Source organism: Staurois parvus, unplaced genomic scaffold, assembly GCF_062004578.1.
Source record: "Staurois parvus isolate SC_StPar_1 unplaced genomic scaffold, SC_StPar_1.0 ptg000498l, whole genome shotgun sequence".
In the NCBI taxonomy this organism is placed as follows: Eukaryota; Metazoa; Chordata; class Amphibia; order Anura; family Ranidae; genus Staurois; species Staurois parvus.
In genome coordinates, this window is record NW_028318294.1 from 5,708,284 (window position 1) to 5,726,388 (window position 18,105).

An 18,105-nucleotide genomic window follows, 5' to 3' on the forward strand; every position below is an offset into this window, starting at 1 on the left:
GGGCCATTTAAATATCCCGCCCTGTGCTGTCATTGGTGCCACGCGCGCGCCCGCAATCTCTACTGCGCATGCGCGAACTCGATTGCCGCGGTCGGCCAGGTCCCACTGCCCGCGTCCCTGCACAGGGCGGTGCACTGCGCCTGCGCCGAGCCCAGCGCTGCGGCGATCCCCGACAGGTTCCCTAGATTTTAGGCCTGCCCAAACATACGGTGGGCACACCCCTTCTAAGATGTTTACACAGTCAGACATCTGGTGTGCCAGGTAGATGCTGGCTGTACCAGGACAAGTTAATCTAGCGCACAGGGAAAAGTTGTGGAACTGCACCCCTTCCCTCACTGTTATTGCATGCTACAGAATTGGTTTCCTGCCCCTGTGTCCATTCTCTACCTCCTTGTTCCTCTGTGCCCAGGGCAGTTTGCCCCTTCTGCCCACCCTTCGTCCCAGCCCTGGATGCTGGTGGCTTGAACCACTTACTTCTTACTGGTGGCGAGATCTCTGAAGACCATCTGCTTCAAAGCTATAACAATAAACTCAACTACCCCTGATTGATTTTTCACCTATTTTGCATCACAGAAAACATAGGAGAAGCCCTGTGATTTCTTGTACTGAAGAAAGGAAGGAATTTCCACTTTGATGTGATCTGGTATCAGGTGATAGGTCCTCCTTCTTTTAATACAGCTATGATATACAGGAAAGAGTCTATTAAGTCTACATCTAGTGTATCACCTTTCGACTAAGATGAACAGCCAGTACTTCATAGTGGAAAAGTAGAACCCCTACACTTCCCATCCCAAAAAATACATTCCCACAACCCTACTCATCCCAAATATTTGCTTACTGCTCCTGATTGCCTTTAAAGAACAGAAAATGTTGCACTTTAAAATACATCCTGTTTCCACAAAAACCACCCTCTTTTCCATTTAGGCTTAAAGTCAATTAAATTCTGTATTGGAACGATCAGTTCTACTTTACCAAGTATTGATATTTGTATTTTTTTTTTTAAACTGTCTCGGCTGCTCGAGGGCTTTTCCACTACTCAAGATGAGATTTATGTTAGACAATATCTTTTTGATTAAAACAAATCACAGTTTTACACTTCTAATTTCCTCTGTTCGAGGATGAGATATCAAACAAAACTGGGAAACGATAAAAAAAAACCTTGATCATGCATGATCAATCTCTTATAAAAAAAAAGAAGCAATAGAGAAAGAGACAAAAGCTTTGGATCCTGACGTGACGGCTTCCTCGTCATCACTTCAATACAACAGCAATGACTGCTTGAAACAAAAACATTTTTGTTGTATTGTCTTTACCGAATGCAATATGGATTGAAGAGGCTGGTGTTGGGATCAAACCAGGCAATTAAATAGTCTGCTGGAACAAAACTGCGTGACTGGCTTTAGATTTTCACCCCTGGCTATTTGTTATAAATCTTTCTGTATGGATACATTCATGATTACAGAAAGCCTTTACTTCAATATATTTGATGAAGGATGGCTTTTCAAATTGGCAGCCAAGCTGTGGCAGCTTGAACAGAAAAAAATGCGAGACGAAAAAAAAAAAGTTGCATTTACACACATACTCCTGTATAAATATATATTAAAGCGGATTTTGCATGAACATTCTCATTCCCCATCCCTTAATTTAAGGTTTTACCCCCTTTATGACCAGGACATTTCTTGCTATTCAGCACTGTGTTACTTTAACTGGCAATTGCTTGGTCAAGCAACACTATGCAAATTAAATATATATAATTTGTTTCACACAGATAAAGCTTTCTTTTGGTGGTATCTTAACACCACTGGGCTTTTTATTTTTTATTATAAAGACTGAAAATTTTGAAAAAAAAACCCAAAACATTATTTTCTATTTTCTGTTATAAAACATATACAATAAAAATTAAAAAATCTAATTTCTTCTTACATTTAGGCCAAAATGTATTCTGTGCCATGTTTTTGGTAACAAACAAAATCCCAAAGAGTGTATATTAGTTGGTTTGTATGAAAATTATAGCACCTACAAGCTATGATATTTATACTGGAACTTAAAAGCTACAGATGCTATACTAGTAATGGCAGTGATTAGCAACTGATAGTGGGACGGTGATAGTGTGGCGGGCAATCTGGGGCTAACAAACACCTGCTGGGAGGGACACTAACTGACACTGGGATTGCTAGTGCCACTAATAATGTGATCAGATATAATACTGTACACTGTATTAAAGACACTGGTTGGGCAGGGGTAAACATCACGGGGCAATCAAGGGATTAATTGTGTGCCAAAGAATGTGTAATATGTGCTGCTTTTACTTACAGATTTTTCTGCTTTTTAGTTAAGTATTGGGGGGCTGCTGCACACTCAAGGTTTTTTACCTTCATGCATAGAATGCATGAAGGTAAAAAAACCTTAAGCCTTTACAACCAATTTAAGAGGATACCTAGCCCTGTGACAGCTAAGAATTTCACCAACATAGTCACATGCCAAGTCACACCCTATTGTCCGCAATCACAGCGGTCATATCGGTGCGGTTCAGACTTGGTCAGAGCCGCACCGATTTCCAGAGTAGTACATGCACTACTTTTGGTACGATTTGCATAGACATCTGTATCAAATGTCTTGCAAATCGCACCTGAAATCGATATCTCACCCGACTTTGACATCGTTCGACTTCACTGTAAGTCGCACGATTTCAAAGTTGGGCTTAATGTAACCAGGGCATAAGTCACCGTGCACACCACTGCGATTTAAAATTGCACGATATGTGTGCAATTTCAGCACAATTTCAGAAGACCTTATTGCTACTTGTGAAGATTTTCAACGATTTCCTGCAATTTGCAGTGCGATTTCTATTATATGCTATGTATGTGAAATTCACAACAAAACTACAGAAAAAGCATTGCAAGAACTACTTTAGAAATCGTGCTGCAGCAAACTGCACATGTTAACCACTTGCCGTCCGGTCGCTGTATATAAACGGCCAGACGTTGGCAGTCGTCCACACGCCATTATGGACTGTGCGAGCTCCCTGGACACAGTGGAACACCGATCGTCGTATGGGACCTCTGTGCGAGGTCCCGATCACATGCAGAGTAGTAAGCAAGATGTCGCTTGTGACATCATTGCTTACTACGTGTGAAATCTGTGAATGATTACAGAGGTCACCTGGTACAAGGCTATTCACAACAGCTTTGTACCATGTGACAAGCTCTGACCAATCACAGCTCACACAGTAGTTCTCAATGGCTTCAAGAATGCAGCCAGAGAGAAGGAGAAATTATTGCTTTTACAGCCTTTATGGGTGTAAAAGCAATCAGTGTTAAAAAAAAAAATCTTCATCACCCCCCCCCCCCACAAGTAGTACAGTGTCACCAGTAGTACAGTATGTAGAAAAAAAAAACAAAAAAAATAAATAATAATATAAAAAAAATTAAATAAAAATGTAAAAAAAATTTTTTTAAATGATAATTTTTGGTTATACACTAATTTGGGTTATTTTTTTTTTTACTAAAAAGATAACCGAATAAATTTTGGACAAGTTTTATGATGAAATATTATTTATTTGCAAAATTTTATAAGAAAACCACTTTTTTCAAAATTTTTGGACTTTTTCATTTATATAGCAAAAAAAAAAAAAAAATCGCAGTGGTGAATAAATACCACCAAAATGAAGCTTTATCTGTCTTAAAAAAAATGCTAAAAAAGTTATTTGGGTACAGTGTTGCATGACCGTGCAATTGTCATTCAAAGTGTTATGGCGCTGAAAGCTGAAAATTGGCCAGGACAGGAAGGGGGTAAAAGTGTCCGGACTGGAAGTGGTTAAGACACTGACATTCACATTCACTAGATGCGATTTCAGGTGCGATTTTGAATTTGCAAATGGCACCGGCATAACCGGTCACTTATTAACTTGTGCTGTTTGCAAAATATCTGTTTTTCCTAAAGTATAGTTTTAATTTTTTTCACATATGCATCTAAAAACACATTTAACCACTTCCAGTCCGGACACTTTCACCCCCTTCCAGTCCAGGCCAAATTTCAGCATTCAGCGCTATCACACTTTGAATGACAATTGCGCGGTCATGCAACACTGTACCCATATGCATTTTTTAGAATTTTTTTTGAGACAGATAAAGCTTTATTTTGGTGGTATTTATTCACCACTGGGATTTTTATTTTTTTTGCTATATAAATTAAAAAGTCCAAAAATGTTTAAAAAAAGTGTTTTTCTTATAAAAGTTTGCAAATAAATAGTAGTTCATCATAAATCTTGCCCAAAATGTATTCCGTTATATTTTTAGTAACAAAAAAAATAACCCAAATTAGTTAATAACCAAAAATTATCATTTTTAAACATTTTTTTAAATTTTTTTTATATTATTTTTTATATATAATATTTTTTTTTTACATGCTGTCACCCTAGCAGTACAGTGTGACTATGGTGACACTGTACTACTTGTGGGGGGCGATGAAGATTTGTTTTTTTTTACACTGATTGCTTTTACACCCATAAAGGATGTAAATGCAATCATTTCTCCTTCTCTCTAGCTGCATTCTTGCAGCCATTGAGAACTACTGAGCTGTGATTGGTCACAGCTTGTCACATGGTACAAGGCTGTTGTGACTAGCCTTGTATCATGTGACCTCTGTGATCATTCACAGATTTCACACGTAGTAAGCAATGATGTCACAAGTGACATCATTGCTTACTACTCTGCATGTGATCACTGATTGGCCAATCAGTGATCACATGATCGGGACCTCGTACAGAGGTCCTGTCCAACGATCGGTGTTCCACTGTGTCCAGAGGACACAGCAGGCACCGGACCGTGGTGCTGCGCGCTCCCAGGGAACGCGCACAAGCAGGGTGCGGGGTGGCCGTTTATAAACGGCCACCCGACCCTGCACGGCCACCGTCCGGCCATTTATATACAATGGCCGGACGGGAGGTGGTTAAAAGAATAATGTAACATTTTTCAAAAGAATGTACTTAACAGAAACCATAAAAGAAGCACAGTTAGAAATGAATACGATGTCACAAAAATCATGCTGCTGTAAAAACAACCTCTTGGTATATTTAGTAACTGTCACTCCCTTTTATTCACCTCTAGTCTATACCTGGCTATTCATTCCTTCTACATTTTATCACAGCTGTCAGTCTTTATTATAACAATGTACTAACAATGACAGTGAGAGGTTATGCTAGGCTTTGTTTTTATTCTTTTACAAAGCTCTATACCAGAAATGCCATTATTAGATGGGATCATTTCAAGAGCTTTTCCATTTTAACTCAGAAGGCAGAAGACCACAGGTTAGGGGTTAACACTGATCTCCTAGTACTTGTTGGGATTCCACCGGATGCTTTAGTGTACATTCATTTTTGCCTGAATTGGCTGTAATATGTATGTGTGCTTGTGTGACTATGGCAAGAATATACAGGCAGGTATAAAAATCACCAATGAATGCAGTTACTGTATGTGCTCAATACAAGTTATTCAGATATATTTATAGTTAGTGTAAATACCTGAATTTGACTTGATATACAGTCATGGCCAAAAATATTGGCACCCCTGCATTTCTGTCAGATGATGCATCACTTCGCTAAGAAAATTGTTGCAATTACAAATGTTTACACATTCTCGTTTATTTTGTTTGTTTGTATTGGTATCACACAAAAAAGCGGAGAAGCAAAAAGCTAAATCTGACACAATCCACCCAAAACTCCAAAAATGGACTGGACACAATTACTGGCATCTTCCCAAAATTGTAAAAAAAATAACTGCATTCCTAGTTTGTGATGCTCCTGTAATTTGTAATTAAACTCACCTGTATCAATGAACAGGTACTGACAATATAGGCATCACTACGGCAACCAGTTAAAATGGTGAAGAAATTGACTCAACCTTTCTGTTGTGTGTCTCCGTGTGCCACATGGACAAGAGAAAGACCATCAAAGAATGGTCTGAGGAATTGAGAACAAAAATTGTAAAAAAGCATGGACAATCTCAAGGTTACAAGGCCATCCAGATATCTTAATGTTCCTGTGTCCACTGTGCGCAACATTGTCAAGAAGTTTACAGCCCATGGCACTGTATCCAATATCCCTGGACGTTGACGAAAGAGAAAAATTGATCGAAGATTGCAACGAAGGATTGTTCGAATAGTGGATAAAGACCTTCAATCAACATCCAAACAAATTCAAGCTGACCTTCAGGCACAGGGTACAACTGTGTCAGCTCGCACTATATGTCACCATCTGAATGAAAAAGGATGCTGTGGTAGGAGACCCAGGAGGACCCCACTCCTGACACGGAAACATAAAAAAGCCACATTGGAGTTGGCCAAAACTTACCTGAGAAAGCCAAAATCCTTTTGGGAGAATGTGTGGTGGACAAACAAACCAAAATTACAGCGTTTTGGTAAAGCCCATCATTCTGTTTTTTGAAAAAACATTGAGGCTTTTAACCCCTTGGTGCCGGCGCCTCCCAGCCCTTTAAGGGGTTTGTGACACCGGGAGGCAGGGTGGGGTTCAGGGCCATGTGACCGCAGTGATTGGCTGTCACAGCGGCCACATGATCGGAAAGGTCCCAATCGCAAATAGAGATTGGGACCTTTCCATGAGACACCGGCAAATGTTCCAGGAGCGCGTAGGTGTACGCAAATATGCGGCCTCTCGGCGTCAAGGCCCAGCCACTGAGAGGCCGCATATTTGCGTACTGTCAAAGCCAATAGGTTAAAGAAAAGAATAGTCCCAACAGTCAAACATGGTGGAGGTTCACTGATGTTTTGGGGTTGCTTTGCTGCTTCAGGAACTGGATGTCTTGACAGTGTGCATGGCATTATGAAATCTGAAGACTACCAAAGAACTCTGGGGTGCAATGTAGAGCCCAGTGTCAGAAAGTTGGGTCTCTGTCAGAGGCCATGGGCCTTACAGCAGGACAATGACCAAAAGCACATGTCAAAAAGCACTCAGAAATGGTTTCTGGAGAGAACTGAACTGGCCAGCAATGAGTCCAGATCTCAATCCCATAGAGCACCTGTAGAGAGATCAAAAACCAGCAGTTGGGAAAAGGAATCTTTCCAATCGGAGAGACCTGGAGCAGTTGGTCCAAAATTCCAGTAGAGAGGTGTATGAAACTCATGGATGGTTAAAGAAGTGATTGATTGAGTTATTTTTTCCAAGAAGTGTGCTACAAAATATATAGAATTGAGGGTGCCAATAATTTTTTCCAGTCCATTTTTGGGGTTTTGCATGGAATGTGTCAGATTTAGATTTTTGTTTCTCCAGTTTTATTTGTGTCATACCAATACAAACAAAATAAATAAACATGGGAATGCCTAAACAGTTGTAATTGCAACAATTTTCTGCTAGAAGTAGTGCATTTTCTGATAGAAATGCAGGAGTACCAATATTTTTGGCCATGACTGTATACAGTTGCAAGAAAAAGTATGTTTTGTTGAATTACTTGTATGCTTTGGGTCATTGTTGCATCACCCATCCTCTGCGGAGCTTCAGTTGGCAGACAGATGGTCGTACGTTTTCCTGCAAAATGTCTTGATAAACTCTGGAATTCATTTTCCCATCAATGACAACAATCCGTCCAGGCCCTGAGGCAGCAAAGCAGCCCCAAACCATGATGCTCCCTCCGCCATGTTTTACAGTGGGGATGAGGTTTTGATGTTGGTGTGCTGTGCCTTTTTTTCTCCACACATAGTGTTGTGTGTTCTTCCCAAACAACTCAATCTTGGGTGATGCAACAATGACCCAAAGCATACAAGTAATTCAACAAAACAATGGCTGCAACAGCACAGAATACGCCTTCTGGAGTGGCCCAGTCAGAGTCCTGACCTCAACCCGATTGAAATGCTGTGGCATGACCTTAAGAGAGCGATTCACACCAGACAGCCCAAGAATATTGCTACACTGAAACAGTTTTGTGAAGAGGAGTGGTCCAAAATTACTCCAAATCATTGTGCAGGTCAGATCTGCAACTACAGGAAACGTTTGGTTGAGGTTATTGCTGTCAAAGGAGGGTCAACCGGTTATTAAGTCCAAAGGTTCACATACTTTTTCCTCTCTGCACTGTGAATGTTTACATGTTATGTGCAATTAAACCATGGCAACATCTAATGTTTGTGTAGTATTATGTTCAGCAGACTGCGTTCTTCTATTGTTGTGACTTAGATGACGTTCAGAGCACATGTTATGCCCAATTCATGCAAAACTCCACGTAATTCCAAGGGGTTCGCATACTTTTTCTTGCAACTGTATGTTACACAGTCGGCAGCAGGTTAAGTAGTGGATGTGTATGGATTTTTTATTTTTTTTGGAGAATAAGGATATCTTTTAGTGTTGCTTTCATTGTACAAACAGGTAGAACTGCAGAAGAAAACTTAGGTCTTTTCTCTGTGGCATGACGAAACAGCAGTAGGAAGAGGTACATCTCTGGGGTGTGCAGTACCATTGCAATTGAACTTAAAAACATCCTTTAAAGCGATGCTACAGTCAAAATAAGAAATGTTATTTTCTACATTGAATCTATCTTTATAAGAAATGGGCTGAAGGTTAATTCTATTTTTTTTTTCCTTTGTATAGAATGCAATGTAAATTTCAGGCATCCTGTAATTAATCAACAAATTCTCTCCTGGCTATATAGCGCGAGTAATCAAAGTTCAGTAATAACTTATTCTTTCTGCTCCAGCACCTGCATTTCATTTGTTTATTTTCACAGTCTCGGAAATCTGAGGGACTGTCAAAGTGCCATAATATTACCACAATAATCAAAGTTAATTAGCCCCTCTCAATAAACAACAACAAAGCCATTATAGAGATACAGTGAAGAGTTTTTTCTCAGTTGGTTGGGGGACACAATAAATTGTTTTTCCAAAGACAAAAAAATAAAGAAGAAAAATGATTCCTTTGGAAGTGGCAAATGACAAGAATTGGAAAAGTACTTATAGATACAGTCTGAGCCCACTTAAAGGAGAAGTATGGTCAAAGCTTTTATGGCCTTACTTCTGTTAATCACAGGAGTGTACTTAGTTTTGCACTCCTGTAACCCAGATTCAGCTGACAGCAGGCCAAAGCCCACTGTTGGCTGACATCATAGAGCCAGTCCAGGCTCTGCAGGGATCTCAACAATAATGTCAGGATCTGCCTAGATGCATGACTGGCAACTGGCTCGGTCTCTCAGTGGCCACTGAGAGCCTTAGCCAGCCGATCCCACTCCACAGTCCGGCACTCCAATGAGCACTGAAGTGGCGGAGCACAGAGTAGTGACTGACAGTCACCGGCCCTCTGCTCAGTGAAGACTGAGAACTGAGCGATCAGTGGTCTTTGATTGCTCAGCTCTCAGTATTAGAAGTGGCAGGGTACAGATGCAGCATGGATTGATGCTGCATTTAACTAGGTGAGTATGAATGTTTTGGGTTTTTTGCAAACCCATACGTCTTTCTTAGCCCAGTGTTAGGACAGACAGGATTCAAATCTTGCTTGCAACCGATAATGAGATTTGCCAGCACAATACAGACAGGGGTAATTATAAAAAAACATTAATTCCCTAGCCCCCCTGCATAGCAGAGAAAACTTGCTCTTCTCAGAGCGGACCCAAGAACTGAGTGATCAGCAGTTTTTGATCACTGAGTACACAGTTTAGAGTCAGTGGGGGATAGCTGCGGCATCTAGGTCAGTATGTATGTTTATTCTTTTTTTGGATCCCACACTTTTAATACTGAAGCTCTGATAGAATTTATCTGAGATTAGAGTGTGACCTGCTGCTTTAAAGACCAACTCCGGGCAAATAAACAATTTCCTTTGCAGTGGGGCCGTGCCAGCACTGCAACGGTTAATTGCTTGTTTATGTCTAGAGGAACAATAACAGGAGATATACGTACCCGATTCGTCACTCCTGCCTGCTGCTAGACTGGTCCCTGCAGCTTTTGCATCCCCCACACTCAACCGGTCTAGGGTCCTGATGTCATCAAGGCCAGAGTAGGGTCCATAGCCATGCACTGGACATGAGGACACCGAGGGACAGTCCACCGCGGATCATGGGGGAGCACCGCATGCCGAGGAAGTGGAGGATCAGGTAAGTTAAATTGTTTCTCTTTTCTCCCCTAGACAAAATAAGCTTTTAACCCTTGCAATGTGGGCACAGATAATTTTTTTATTCGTCTGGAGTTGGGCTTTAATGGAGGTTTTGGGTTCAGGTCCCTTTTAAGTGTATGAGGTTCAAATATAAAGAAATCAATGGTGTGCAGACCCTATATATGAGTTTCAAATATGCATAAATCAACAGCGTAAGCAATGCACTCTACCCGGTAAGTGTTGCATATAATTTAATGATAGAAAGTCTGTGAGCTACAATAGAAACAAGATGTAAGTTGTGCACCCACAGTGATCACATCAGTTGCTATGGTGGAATTTGCACTCATACAAATTACAGTCACAATGCCAAAATAATAATTCAATTTCTTTTGATTTGAAAAAAAAAAAAAAAGAATATTTTGACTTACCCATTCATCTAATATCTGCCTCTTGGCTTCATTGGCTTTTTGGAGGTTTCTGCATGCCATGATAACATGTGCACCATGGAGAGCCAAGGATCGAGCGGTTTCAAATCCTGATTGGGGGAAAAAAAACAGCCCATAAATATTGGACAATAATCCAAAATTTGTTTCTTTCATTCTAAACTTTTTACTTTAAAAACCCAGGCTTAATCAGCAAGAAGTGCACATAAGTACTTTAGGTCAGGGCTTGACAAATTTGTTTTGAATCCAGGAGCCATGGGTTTTTTTTGCGTAGCATCGGTTGTCAGCGCCCGGGACTAGGCAACTTTTGGGCAACAAGCCTCACATGATATGATTTGTTGCACGGCAATCACGGCAAAACCGCACCACATTTTAGGTGTCATTGAAAATAATGGCATCTGAACCTTTGTTTTATGATGACAGCGAATCTACCGAAGTGATCCCGAAATGCCCAGGTGTGAATTAAGTCACCCTGGTTCACACATATGTGATTCTGGATACATTTCAAACTCCCAGATTCGCATGACAGGCTACATATTATGTGTTCCTATTGAGGTGGTTCACAAAGATGCGATCCACAGGCATTGTGTTTTGAGTACCATTATGAAAAGGGTCCTGGATAGGATTGCTATTGGCAGGAGTTTTTGAATTGAATCAATAGAAGGCGTTTTTGCATTGAAGTCAATGTAAGGTGTTTTTGCATTGAAATCAATGTGGCGTAATTTTGCATTGAAGCCAATGGGATGCTATTTTGCATTGAAGTCAATAGGATGGAATTTTGCATTGAAGACACTGGTAGGCAGTGTGTGAACCCAGGCTCCAGGACGCAATTTCTAGCTGCCATGGTAGCCTGGTGCCTGGGATTTGTCAAGCTCTGCTTTAGGTATATAAAAGGGTTTGTCTCTTAAACTATTATTATATTTTGAAATTTTTCATTTGTAGAAAGAAAAAAATAACTAAAAATCAGAAACCAAAAATGCAAACTTAAAAACAGAAATAGTGCAGGAAATTTAAAAAAAATCACAGTAAGTAAAGTAACAAAGAATGTTATAATGTAATGTAAAAATACATATTAAATATGTATAAATTAATTATGGCAAGGCATACAAAAAGGTACAGATGCGATTTTGCATTGAAATCAATAGGATACAATTTTGCATTGAAGACACTGGTAGGCAGTGTGTGAACCCAGGCTCCAGGACACAATTTCTAGCTGCCATGGTAGCCTGGTGCCTGGGATTTGTCAAGCCCTGCTTTAGGTATATAAAAGGGTTTGTCTCTTAAACTATTATTATATTTTGAAATTTTTCATTTGTAGAAAGAAACTAAATATCAGAAAGAAAAAATGCCAACTTAAAAACAGAAATAGTGCAGAAAATTTCGAAAAATCACAGTAAGTATAGTAATAAAGAATGTTATAATATAATGTAAAAATATATATTAAATATGTATAAATTAATTATGGCAAGGCATACAAAAAGGTACAGACGCAATTTTGCACTGAAGTCAATGGGACGCGATTTTGCATTGAAGTCAATAGGATGCAATTTTGCATTGAAGACACTGGTAGGCAGTGTGTGAACCCAGGCTCCAGGATGCAATTTCTAGCTGCCATGGTAGCCTGGGATTTGTCAAGCCCTACTTTAGGTATATAAAAGGGTTTGTCTCTTAAACTATTATTATATTTTGAAATTTTTCATTTGTAGAAAGAAAAATATAACTAAAAATCAGAAACCAAAAATGCAAACTTAAAAACAGAAATAGTGCAGGAAATTTTGAAAAATATAAGTATAGTAACAAAGAATGTTATAATAAAATGTAAAAATATATATATTAAATATGTATAAATTAATTATGGCAAGACATACGAAAAGGTACAAACAATTTATAAGATGTAGACAGAGCTAAGAATTAAAAAAGCCAGTTTCTCCAAAGTGAAAATATAATGGAATTTAAGTTTGCAGCATGAATATAAAAGCAGTAGGCCCCCCAAAAAATGACATAATTTGTGTCAGTGGGAAGAATAGTGCCCCATCATTGCAATAATAACTTAACATATATGCTTACTAAAAAACAGTATGCTTTCCCTTTAAACAAATACACTTGGACCGATATTACCTAAGCAAGGCATTCAGAAAGCACAAAACAATACTTTCTGCAAAGCCTAGTTTCTGGAATGCTGAGTTGCAACAATGGTTTACGTTAAACAATCAGTGCTGAGGCAGGTGTATAAAGACAGCAGTACACCCTTGGATCTCTCTTGGATTGCTACGGCATAGACATGTAGAAAATTTACTGTTGAATTAACTGGGTTAACTGGATTGGTTTAAAATGACTGAGTAAACTCTGGCTGTTTCTCGTGCAACCTCGAGGGACCCATCCATTGTTGTGTACTGTACACTATTCCAAATCAAAGCATTCAAAAATTAAGTGCGGTTTGCAAGATTGATGAAGAAGCCATATGTTCCCTATTAAGTCGAGAAAGACAAAAATGTATAATTACGCCATTTAATGTACTTAGCAAATATTTTCAGTTAGTCTATGGAAATCCACTAAAGCGATTAGGAATTACGGCAATAATACAAAGGGGATTTTATTTTTTTTCACGCAGCAAAATTGTTAACGTGACATGGCAAAAAAACAGACATTAGGAAAGAAAAAGTGCCACTTTAAAGATATAACAATAATAATAATAAAAATAAAAAAGGCAGATTGCTATCAGCAAAACAAAGTCTAAAATGTATTACTTTCTAACGATTTTGTGGGCAGCTGCAGATTTAAATGACCGTGTTATTTCAGAAGTTGGATAAAAAGTTAATTGCTTAGTCAAAGACTTTATGGATTGAAGAGCAAAAATCTTTGACGTTCTTACAAAAGTGACAAAGAGATCGGCTTAATTAAAGTGCTCGAGGGCCCCTGTAGCGCGAGGACTGGCTTCAAATGCCGATATTGGCAGGACGGTATTTCCTTGCGTGATAAGTAAGTTGTCCATCTAAAGACAATCAGCACTTATGTCAAGCATTTGACCTCAACCTGTGTAGTCCTGTGATAAACAGACAGGAGTAAATGTTTTACTAACATCAGTTTCCACATACTACTATGCCTTCCAGGGGATCTATTTTACATTTCCAAAGTTTTTTTTAAATAAATACATGAATATGATGATCATAAAGTGAACATGTGGACAGGTTATGCATATTTAGATAGCTTTATATTGTCTACAAGCATTAGATAACTTTTAAAACAAGCCACCCCTGACGTCAGTAGCTGCAGGCACTGTGGAACAATTCATCCTCAAAGTTCAAGGCAGCTGCAGTAAGGTCTTGTTCACACTTGACTACATTTATAACGCTTAACAAATGCTCCTATAGCATTAGACAGGCGTTAATGAGCTTTGGTATGCGTGTTAGACTGCCTTTTTACAAGAGTTAAAAATGCTCCCCAAACGCCCTATGCATTTTTTATAAGCATCTTACAAGCATTAAAACCTCACCACAAATGCCTATAATAGACTGTAATGTTATTAACGCGCCACAATCGCACTGCAAACACCCAGCAAACCCCCCGCAAACACCTGCCAGAGCAACATGACATGAGGCTTCAAATTTTGAAGCGACGCCAACGCTTCATGTTCTGAAAACATGAAAAGCACTGTGTGCTGTCCATAATATCATTTGCATAGGCGTTTGAGGAGAGTTAAAAATGACCCTCAATCGTCTGCTTTCAATGCCAGTGAGACTAGGCCTAAGGAAGTTCATGTTTTGCACTAAGCAGCATATCTTACCTTGCCACCCCTCCCAGCAGTGATACAGTATTCTTCCAGCCTCTTAATCTCCAATGTGAACACAAAGTAGGTGTTCTGTGAGGGGTAAGCAAGGTGGGCTGAGCTGCTGAGAGGATTTGAACAACTTCTACAGTGAACCTTGAGAAATCCTATTTCAGCAAAAATTGATTTCTGCTTATACAGAGTGGTCAAGGGTGAGAACCTCCATAAGATTTATATTACTGCCTATCTTTGGGCAATTTTTTCTTGTTTCCGGTACCTGTGACCATTGAAATTCTTTCCAGATAGCAATACAAAGAGCAAGAAAATGGGCGCAGATGACATATACACTTGGAAAGTTATTGATAATATACTATATACGCTGCTCACATCACTTGCAAAATAGTCAAGTAATGTTCTTAATGTAGGAAACCATTTAATTTGTAGAGAAAGTAGGGAGTGTACCACTAGTAGTGGAGTGAGAGCACCTACCTCCTGACAGAAGACGTCTATAGTAAAGGCTGAGGATGAATTATGTTTAATTCCTATGTTACCTCCAAAGGCCACCACTTTTCTGTAATGTGTGTCTTCTTCATCAAGGCTAAAAACAGAAACACCAAGATTCACATATTGCTCACCACAATGGCAATAATGTTACACTGGGAAAGTCACCTATTTTTAAAATGGCTATTTGAAGGTTGGTATGTCTAGCCACTCTTCTTTCAAAGCTGCACATACTCAATTTTCACATCCTTGTTTCCCTATTCAGTTGCATGGAGTGAAAAGAGGGAAACCTAAAAGGTGTTGAATTTCATGGTGGCTAATTGTGAGTCTTATGAAGCCCATACTCAGAAGTACCTAGAATTTCTCTTCCATGACAGTCACCAAATCTTTTTTGTCCTACACCTTTTCATTCTTCTCAACCTGCTCCAAATATGGATTGGGAAGGCAGAACTGGGTGGCCACAAAATGTAAAAGCTCACTTGAAAACAGCCAATCTAAAAAAGTCATCTTAGGTCTTAAGTTGTGCTTAAGAATTGAATTATGTACACATACGTACATACTAAAGCCTCTGCTGACATCAGCATATCAGTGCACTACAGACCCAGCCTTGGAATATCCAAAGTGGAACTGGAATGTTGCAGGATCTACTAGGATCCTGGGATTTTTCTGATACTTTAAGCTGAAGACCACGTAAAGTGGTAAGATACATAGCCACTATGACAGAATTGCATTTTTGTTTGCCTTCTAAAGCACTGAAAGGTTAGAAATGTCCTTCATCACACTGTCTGCCATCTTCTCCATCTCTTCTTCCAAGTTCCTAACCTTTTCCTTTGGTGATATGTCACCCCTAACATGCGGCCCCACTGAATTAGCGAGGGTGTGCACTGTACTGCGAATATACTGCATGCTGTGAAAACAAGCTAAAAATTTTTAGGGCAGAGCTATTAAAATCAATGGATAACTGAAAAATGGACACACACTTTAAATTCTAGTTGTACAATCTACTAAATGTAGGTTCAAATATACATCCTCTGGTTCCAAGTCATCACTGGAGATTTGAGCTTTTTGTGACTGGTGAGATTGAGAGTCAGCAGTCACACAAAGTGTCTGCTGCTGGCTGTCAAAGAGGGATATTTTTAAACATATCACTGGGTAACATGTTGGAGGACATTTATTTATAGATTGTGGGACAGGGTTAATCGGTTGTCTAAAATAATTGTTAAAGGCTTTGCCGCAATGACCCACACTCCCCATGCCTGGTCTCTTTTCTATATTCTCAGCTCCTCGCTGGTTCCACAACCCCCATCATACTTACAGTTGTGTTCAAAATAATAGCAGTCAGACATCACTAACCTGATCAATCACTGTTTTTGGTAGAAATGATATTTCTACATGGCAAATAATTTACTAGCAGGTGTAGTAGAGTAATAGAAATCCAACAGACCCAACAGTCATGACATGCATGCTGCTGATTCTGTGTAATTGAACCACTCATTGAAAGGGGCATGTTCAAAATAATAGCAGTGTGGAGTTCTATTAGTGAGGTCATTCATTCTTTGAAAAACAGGTGGCAATTATTGCCCTTATTTAAGGAAGGAAGGCAGCAAATATTGTACATGCTGGTTACAGTGCATTTCTCTCTGAAATTCTGAGGAAAATGGGTCGTTCCAGACATTGTTCAGAAGAACAGCGTACCTTGATTAAAAAGTTGATTGGAGAGGGGAAAACATATAAAGAAGTGCAGAAAATGAAGGGCTGCTCAGCTAAAATGACCGCACATGCTTTAAAATGGCAACCAAAACCTGAAAGACGTGGAAAAAAGAGAAAAACTACCATTCGACCAGGCGACCCCCAAACACTGAATTCGAGCCACAGTACACTGTGAAGACAGTGAAGCATGGTTGCGCAAGCATCATGATATGGGGATGTTTCTCATACTACGGTGTTGGGCCTATTTATCGCATACCAGGGATCATGGATCAGTTTGAATACATCAGAATACTTGAAGAGGTCATGCTGCCTTATGCTGAAGAGGAAATGCCCTTGAAATGGGTGTTCCAAAAAGACAACGACCCCAAACACACCAGAAAACGTGCAACATCTTGGTTCCAGACCAACAAGATTGACGTTATGGAGTGGCCAGCCCAATCCCCGAATCTTAATCCAATAGAAAACTTGTGGGGTGACATCAAAAATGCAGCTTCTGAGGCAAAACCAAGAAATAGAGAAGAACTGTGGAATGTAGTCCAATCATCCTGGGCTGGAATACCTGTTCACAGGTGCCAGAAGTTGGTTGACTCCATGCAACACAGATGTACAGCAGTTCTCAGAAACAGTGCTTATACAACCAAATATTAATGAAGTGATTCAAAGGAAAGCAAAATCTTCAAACATTTTTCAGTTTATATAGTGAATGTTTGAGTTTGTAAAGAAGAATACAAACACTGCTATTTTTTTGAATAGTCTAATATTCACTTTTCTTTAATTTTTTTTAGAGGAACAACACAAATTTGATATATTTTTCTTCATGTTTTGATTTGGAATAGAATGTGTAGTGTTACCAATGCATTTGTGTGTATGGAAATAAAAGCTATTAGAAGGATTTTGAGCTTTATTCACTTTTTTCAACACACTGCTATTATTTTGAACACAACTGTACATGCAGAAATGGGAATCAGACTTTGGTATCTCCCTTGACACCCAACAATGACAACAAATCCTGGGAAACTACCAAATCCTATTCCCAGAATGCAATTGTGCTCGAAATTGTTATAACTTGTACCACTGGCACCTGGTTCTGACTCAAATTGCACAAAATATCTGAGGAAATGCAGGGGCCTGTTTTCAAGGTTGCTTGGACCCTGGCACTTACATCCACATATTTTGGACCTGTCCAGTTGTTTAAACCACATGGAGCCAGGTCCATGATATGTTGTGCAACTCTCTGAGGTTGACATTCTGATGGCCCCTGCTCTAGTGTTGGGCAATTTGAAACCAAACTCTCTAATTGCCAGTTTAGACTCATGACCCATATACTCACAGCTACTAAAACAAATATAGCCAGAGCATGGCTGACAAACACCCTTTCCTTGGAAGCTGTAAAATCTAAGGTACACTGGATGCTGGCAAATGATAAATTGATGGCTAAACTTACTGATACCATGAGTACCTTTCATAAAATCTGGGACCCATGGATCACAAAATTGATCGTGGTCTCCTGGATCTGTGAGCAATCAATCTATCTACCTCACTAAAGCTGAAGGGACACCATCTAGACTTCCGTAATGTGCTCTTCCCCCCACCTTCTGAAC

General features: G+C 39.4%; 1 protein-coding gene across 1 annotated transcript in view; it reads right to left on the bottom strand.

Annotated features, from left to right (window-relative positions):
* Positions 1 to 18,105, bottom strand: part of WWOX (WW domain containing oxidoreductase) — a 1,232,324-nt gene that overhangs the window by 1,150,228 nt on the left and 63,991 nt on the right. Inside the window, exon 6 of the mRNA XM_089689818.1 lies at positions 10,513 to 10,619. Within this exon, the coding sequence (XP_089545944.1) occupies positions 10,513 to 10,619 (107 nt within the window). The remainder of the gene's footprint in view (positions 1 to 10,512; positions 10,620 to 18,105) is intronic.